This window comes from Dromiciops gliroides, chromosome 2 (genome assembly GCF_019393635.1).
Source record: "Dromiciops gliroides isolate mDroGli1 chromosome 2, mDroGli1.pri, whole genome shotgun sequence".
Lineage (NCBI taxonomy): Eukaryota > Metazoa > Chordata > Mammalia > Microbiotheria > Microbiotheriidae > Dromiciops > Dromiciops gliroides.
Window position 1 is genome coordinate 242,061,078 of NC_057862.1, and position 7,870 is coordinate 242,068,947.

General features: G+C 38.9%; 1 protein-coding gene across 1 annotated transcript; it reads left to right on the forward strand.

Annotated features, from left to right (window-relative positions):
- Positions 1–1,466: 1,466 nt before the first annotated feature.
- LOC122738322 (40S ribosomal protein S19-like) lies at positions 1,467–5,274 on the forward strand. The gene has a single exon (XM_043980370.1). The coding sequence runs from the start codon at positions 4,758–4,760 to the stop codon at positions 5,193–5,195; it is 438 nt and encodes a 145-aa protein (XP_043836305.1). The 5' UTR covers positions 1,467–4,757; the 3' UTR covers positions 5,196–5,274.
- The last annotated feature ends 2,596 nt before the right edge of the window (positions 5,275–7,870 follow it).

Below are 7,870 nucleotides of genomic sequence, written 5' to 3' on the forward strand. Positions count from 1 at the left end.
TTCTGTATTTTGCACATGTATGACATATTGAATTGCTAGATTTCATAGGGAGGGTTGAGGAGGGAGGAAGAAAAATTTAGAACACAGAATCAGCTCAAAGACCTTAATCTCATCAGAATGGGCTCAAGGAGGGAATAACACTCAACCAAAGTGGGAGGTGTAATCTATTTAACCCTACAGGAAAGAAGGAGGGGATGAGGATAAGGAGAGAAGAATGAAAAAAGGGAGTGCAGAGCAAAGGAGGGAACAGTCAGAAGTAAAACAATTTTGAGGAGGAATATGTTAAAAGAAGATCAAAAATAGAGTTAATATCATGGGAAGGGAATAGGATGGAGGAAAATAGTTATGATTGATCATAATTGCAAAATGTATGGTACCTACTTTGCTGGGCTATTATGAAGAAATTTCTTTGTCAAGTTTAAGGTACTATATACAGATTATGATGAACAGGATACTATCAGAAAAACCTAGGAAGACCTACATGAAATGAAGCAGAGTGAAATGTACTGTATACAAAATAACAGCAATAGTCTAAGATGATTTGCTGGGAAGCATGTGGTTATTTTCAGCAAGGCAATGATCCAATACAACCCTGAAGGACTTATGAAAATTGCAATCCATCTACAGAGAAAGAGCTGATGGTATCTGAAAACAGATGGAAACACATTAAAAAAAATTTTTTTTGACAATTCCTTAATCTGAAGTTTTGTTTTTTTAACTGTTTTCTCTCACAACCTAGCTAATGTGGGAATCTTTTCCATGACTACTCATGTATAACTTATTTTTAATTGCTTGAGTTCTTGTGGACAGGGGGTGGGAAGGGAAGGAGGAAGAGAAGTTGGAACACAAAGTTTTAAAAAATTGATGTTAAAATGTGTTTTTTTTTTACATATATTTTGGAAAATAAAATTCTATTTAACTATGAAAAAAATCTGATTGGTTGATATGATTGGTAGTTTGCTATATTAAAATGAAGGACTGTGGATCACTTGGATGGGAAAGTATACCTTTTTTTTGGGGGGGGGGACAATGGGGGTTAAGTGACTTAGTAAGTGTCAAGTGTCTGAGGCCGGATTTGAACTCAGGTACTCCTGAATCCAAGGCCGGTGCTTAATCCACTGCGCCACCTAGCTGCCCCTGAAAGTATGTCTATATAAGGTCATCAATTCAAAGAATATAGACTCTGCCCAAGCTGAGTGCAGCACAATAGCTTCCACCTGGCTATGGTCTGGTGCTAGGAAGTTAGTCCAAATCTTAGCAGTAAAATCCTTAAGGACTTATAAAGGGGGGGGTCTGAATCTCCCCAAGATACATTATTAATAATTGTTTGTCATATAAATAATAATTATTTCTCACATAAATATAAAAGAGTTATAACAGAATGATTGGAGCAAAATTCAGTAACTTAATTTACAATTGCAGTTTATTGTCAGCTAGAAGTATAATATTTAAACTCCATCAGGAAATCAAACAGTTTGCAAGACTGTTAATTAGCCATTTTGTCAGCATTGGGCTGATCATCTCATCATTAGTGATTATAAGCATCATGCAGAAGCTTACCTCGCCACCAGCCAGCTCCTCACTGGAACCTAAGCCCTTCAGACCATTAAAACAAAGTATCTACCATGGGATACTCATTTTGCTAAGATTAATTAGGTAACATAAAAGAGTCAAAGACAGCCATGTGTTCATGGCAATTGCTGCTTCCCCTACCTCTCTTGACAGAGCTCAAAACAGTTCTCCAACTTAGAAGTAGGAAAGAAAGACAGAAGTATCAATAGCTTCTTTTGTACAAACATTGAATAATCTGCTTTTCCAGAACAGGAGTCAGTCCAGGACTCTTTTATCATCTCCCACTGCAAGTTCCTTTATCATGCATGGCTGGAAGCAAGCCTCCAATGTTCCCACATGGTCAACCAGAAGCAGGCAAAGAAAATCTGCTCATAACTTTTACAGCCAATGTATAGTTTTTATTTGATTTGCTAGTTCTATAGTTGGCCAAAATCATTTATAAAACTCTACATCCAGCGATCTCTGGGACTCTGACTGTTTCCTGAGATAGGCATATTTTTCCTTCCTTCCTTTACCAGTAACAGCACACACAGCATCTGGGAACTGAATGATTCATGGGGCCAGAGTTGGTATGAAGTCCCTAGTCCTTAGTTTAAATCCATTTAGTTTGAAGTGCTGGAAAAGTAGTTGCTACTCTCTACTCCATACAAGGGAAGTGTGGGTTTTGAGTCCAATCCCAAGGAAGATAGGAGGCTATTGTACATAGTAGAGTCTCGTCTACACATTCAAGAAATAGAAAACATTGTTTAGCTTGAGTGTTTTTCAATTGGTATATAGTTATACACTTAGAAAAATTAAAGTTAATGAATCCAAAATGTTAGTATTTAAGTGTGCACAAGGCAACACAAATTAGTCTAACATTCAGACTAATGGTTGAACTTGAGTGATATTAATATAAATATAATATAAATATGTAAAAGCATCGCTATACATAGCATTCTTTAACTTTTTGTGTTTAAATATGCTTAATATTTCTTAAAATTAAAATGTTCTCACATGTATATTGTTATGTCAATTGAGATATAAAGGTAAATTTTAAATTTAACTGTAAAGCAATGATATAAGAAGTCACTAGGATAAAAGGGGGAAATGGTCTGTATATAGATTTAGATTCTAAAAATTGGTACTTAGTGCTTTGAAAATTGCTAACTATCAACTTAGGTGAATTTCTACTCTCTGCAAGAAGCTTTTTCCTGTCCTCCTTAATGCTGGTGCCTTCTCTCCAAGATCACTTCCAAGTTATCCTGTCTCTATCTTGTTGTTAAAGAGTTCTTTACATGTTTTCTCCCCTATTAGAATATGATTTTCTTAAGGATAGGGACTGTTTTTACCTTTCTTTGTACCCGCAGCACTTGGCATTGTGTCTAGAACATAGTAAGGATTTAATAAATCCTTGTTTGTGATCACAGTGGCCTACATAGTAAGAGTTCAGTGTCAACTCTGAAAAATAAATTACCCAAGAGCCAAAAGAGGTTAGAGTAAAAAGTTTTACATTGTCAACTCTGAAAAATAAAATGAAATGAAATAAAATAAAATACCAAAGAGCTCACAGAGGCTATAGTCAAAAAATCTTGATTCCATTAGAGGAGGGAAAGACACATGGGCCAGGGCCTGGCCTAGGACTGAGGAGACTCAAGGCAGTGAGGTTAAGCCTTCATGCATATAGAGGTGGGAGGACAAAGAATCATGCAGTGAGGTTAAGAACAGCAGTGAGGTGTAACAGCAACAATGTGGCAAGTTTGCCTAGTGACAAAAAGTCAATTCATAACAGGGCTTCATGACCGGGTTTGTGGTTCCTGCAGGTGCTTGCCCAAGCTCAGGGACCACCTGGGGCTGGTTTGAGACAATTCCGCAATTTAACTGCAGCAGAATTCATCCAGTGCGTGAGTGCAAAAGACTGTTGTTATGGAAGCTCATGGCACAGTTTGCTTGCTAGGCTTTAGCTCTGAAAAATAAGGTATCTCCTAATAATAAGAAAAGAGAGTAGTACTCTTGGTGTGGGGGTCCTGATGATACTAAGTATTGAATGAATGGATGAAAATCAAGAGCTCCAGTAGCTATGTGATTGGGAGATAACATGATATAGTAGAAATAACTATACTATTCCTTCCAGAAATAACCCATTCTACATTGTGGATTTGTATATAGTTTGCTGATGAGATACATGTTTTTTCCACTCTCTATCACCATCTTAGTAATCAGGAAACAAGCAGCTGAAATATAATCACTGCAAGATAATCAGTAAATTTCGAAATTGTGTCACACTTTGAAAGTAAAAGTATACTGTAATGAAGTAAGGATGTAATTGCCAAAAAAAAACCCCGCCCCAAACCCTCAAACTAGTAGAGTAGTCTGCATGAGGTGTTACAGGGAAAAAGATAAATGGAGAGTAAGATTTGGTTAATATTTTTCCAGTATCATGTGGGATATCCACATGGTAGACCCTCTCTACTTAACTTTATGGCTAAGAGTTCAACACTGCTTCCCAAGGTAGAATGGTCATATAGAAAGTAGGTCCCTGAGCCATCAGGGGTTGCTTCTATTACTGGAGCAACTTGTTAATTAGAAAACTGGTTATCTACCAATTAGAGGTGTTTTTTTTTTATAACTCCCTTATGAGAAAGTGAGGAAGCATTATTAGTTTAATCAAGATGACATACTATAAGTGATTTTTCTAATACCTAGCTAGGTTATATGAGTATAACTGAAATTTTAATTGATTTTTTTTTTAAAGAAAAAAGAAGAAAAGATAATTTCAGCCTCTACCTGCCTCTTTTAAATTATAGTTTTCCTGCATGTTCAGTTTCAAGTAAGGGAAAAACCATCTACAAGCTGCATCAGTCAAATAAAAGCAAAAGAAGCTAAAATAAAGAACGTAAGAGACTTGTTCCTTGCTTCACTAAGAAATTATAACCACATATAAACTGAGGAAGTATACTGTCCTTAAAGGGAAAAAATAGCCTCACGATTCCTTATTAAAGCATTAATTATAGATAATGACAAGTCCATTACACACAAATAGAACTGGATTCACATAGACTAAGTATTTAGCTCTTTTAGTGAGTGTACAGAATACTGTCAAGAGAACAGACAATAAAAAAATCACAGTGAGCATTTGGTCAGCTCTAGCTCACTTACAAAGGCAACTCAGCCTTTCCCCTGGCTGGTCGCGGGGAGCCTGCACGATGCCCGAAGTCACGGTGAAGGACGTGAACCAGCAGGAGTTCGTCCCGGCCCTGGCCGCCTTCCTGAAAAAGTCCGGGAAGCTGAAAGTCCCCGAATGGGTGGACACGGTCAAGCTGGCCAAGCACAAGGAGCTGGCGCCCTATGACGAGAACTGGTTCTACACGTGCGAGGCCTCCACCGCCCGCCACTTGTACCTCCGAGGCGGGGCGGGGGTGGGATCCATGACCAAGATCTATGGCGGGCGCCAGCACAACGGGGTCATGCCCAGTCACTTCAGCAGAGGCTCCAAGAGCGTGGCCCGGAGGGTCCTGCAGGCCCTGGAAGGCCTCAAGATGATGGAGAAGGACCAGGATGGGGGCCGGAAGCTGACACCTCAGGGACAGAGAGACCTAGACAGAATCGCCGGACAGGTGGCTGCTGCCAACAAGAAACATTAGGACAGACCACACCGGATTCACTAATAAATTGCCTTGTTCATAAAAAAAAAACAAAACAAAAAACAAAACAAAAAACAAAAAACAAAGGCAACTCAGAACTACCCTCAACTTCCTCTAAGTATCCATAATCTGATTATATTATGTTTATATGACCCCTCAGAACTCTGTTTAAATCATAGCACTAAACACATCTAAACTGTCCCTGATCTTTTCTGCTTTTATGTAAAGGAGTATTGGAGATGGAAAGAGCTTGTGAGATTTAAAAGGTCAGAGAAGCTACCAGGGATCCAGTAACAGGAGTTCATGGCAGAGACTGCTATGGCCACCTCAGCTAAGTCAAATTAAGGATCAGTTTATCCCAAGGAACAAACTGCAGGATACAGCCTAGCAATGAATACACCCAGTAAGCTGAGATACTGTGTTCTGCAAGCAAAGAAGTGACTTTGTCCATTGGTGATGCCACATTCAGAAGTGAACCAAAGGGCAGCTAGGTGGCACAGTGGATAAAGCCCTGGCCCTGGATTCAGGAGGAACTGAGTTCAAATCCGGCCTCAGACACTTGACACTAACTAGCTGTGTAACCCTGGGCAAGTCACTTAACCCTCACTGCCCTGTTTAAAAAAAAAAAAAAAGAAGTGAAACAGGTTGGGCAAATGCTTTGTAGCAACTATTTTAAAGTTTGAGTTCAATCTTGTAGAGCAGGACTTGAACATTTTCCATTTGTAACCCCTTTTTCCTGAGAATTTTTACATGACCACAGGTACATAAGTGTATAAAATAGGTATACATAGCCTTTTGCTGTTGCCAAATTTTCCCTGAACCCCACATTCAGTTATGTGACCCCAAATTGGGGTCACGACCCACAGTTTAAGAAATTAGGTTGTAGAGGACAGAGAGTGCCCTCGGTTTAGAAGAATATTTTTGTACTTTGATTCTTGCTATATCTTTTCCTTTCTTTCTTTCTTTTTCTTTGGTGAGGCAATTGGGGTTAAGTGACTTACCCAGGGCCACACAGCTAGTAAGTGTCAAGTGTCTGAGGCCAAATTTGAACTCAGGTCCTCCTGAATCCAGGGCGGGTGCTCTATGCACTGTGCTACCTAACTGCCCCATTATATCTTTTCAGTAAATGTCACTTTGTAAAGGCTAATTGATATTGTTTAGATGATTGTAAGGTACTAATTACTGGTACTGATGATATTGATTGATAACTCTGGGCTATACATATTGAGGGGAACACACCAGAATGTGCCAACAGCACAAAGAAAAAAATCCTACAACTTTTTTTTTTTGTGAGGCAATTGGGGTTAAATGACTTGCCCAAGGTCACACAGCTAGTAAGTGTCAAGTGTCTGAGGCCGGATTTGAATTCAGGTCCTGCTGACTCCAGGGCTAGTGCTCTATTCACTGCACCACCTAGCTGTCCCAATCCTACAACTTCTCAAAGATACTCCTAGAACCCTGATGGGGAGATGTAGACAGGTAGACTCTAGGAATCCAACCACTAGTATACATGTGAGTTGGAAGTGTAAGTCCAGAATATTGCTAATACTAAATGCTAACTTCTCTTTATCTTTCATATTAAAATATACTGATCATTGTGATGACCAGACACCTCCTGAACACCAAAACTAAAGACCTTGGACCTGTCATTTTCTTCTTCATCAAGAGCTGAAATACTGTCACGTCCATATTATGGGACTCATGATTGGTCATTAATGCCTTCATGAGATCTAATCTGTCAGTATGAGACTCTACTTTTATCATGGTCTTTTAAAAACAAAATTTATCTGAAGCAATGTGTACCATTAAAAATGGTATTGTTAATAAGAAGAACTTCCCAAATATACCTGTGTTAAAGGAAAATACAGAAACATTAGTTAAATCTTTCTTAGCTCAGGTCAGGCATCATAGGCTTTAGGCCTGTAAGTAACCTTAGAGATTATATACTCCAATTCTCTCATTTTACATGTATAGTCCACAGAGGCAAAATGACTTGTCCAGGTGCTTACAAATAGGAAGTCTAAGAGTTAGTATTTGAATCCAGGTCCCTTGACTCTGTGGTCAATGCTTTTTTAAATGCACCATGCTCCTTCTAGTCAGAACCTTGGGTTTGTACCAATCAATCTCAAAATGGGAATAATAATAGCACCTACTTCCCAGGTTTGTTGTGAGGATAAAATGAGATATTTGCAAAGCACTTTGCAAGCCTTAAAATATTATATAAAGGCTAGCAATGATGATAACGATAACGATGACAACGCTGGTGAGTCATGATTGAGTGGAGTTCTTGACCTTTTTTATATCATGATGGACCACTTTAGCAGTTTGGCAAGTGAAGCCTGTGGATTCCTTTCCAGGATGATGGTTTTTAATAAATAAAATAAAATACATAATGTTACAAAGGAAAACAATTGCACTGAAATAAAGATACATATGTGTGTGTGTGTGTGTGTGTGTGTGTGTGTATATATATATTCCCATCCAACTTCACAGACCCAGTGAAATCCATTTACACAGCCCTTTGGTGTCTGTGGACCCCATGTTAAGAACCCTTATTACTGGGGCAGCTAGGTGGTGCAGTGGATAGAGCACTAGCCCTGGAGTCAGGAGTACCTGAGTTCAAATCCGACCTCAGACACTTAACACTTACTAGCTGTGTGACCCTGGGCAAGTCA

What these genes read in the sequence shown, in the direction of transcription:
- LOC122738322 (XM_043980370.1), top strand. Translation starts at nt 4,758, where the DNA reads ATGCCCGAAGTCACGGTGAAGGACGTGAACCAGCAGGAGTTCGTCCCG.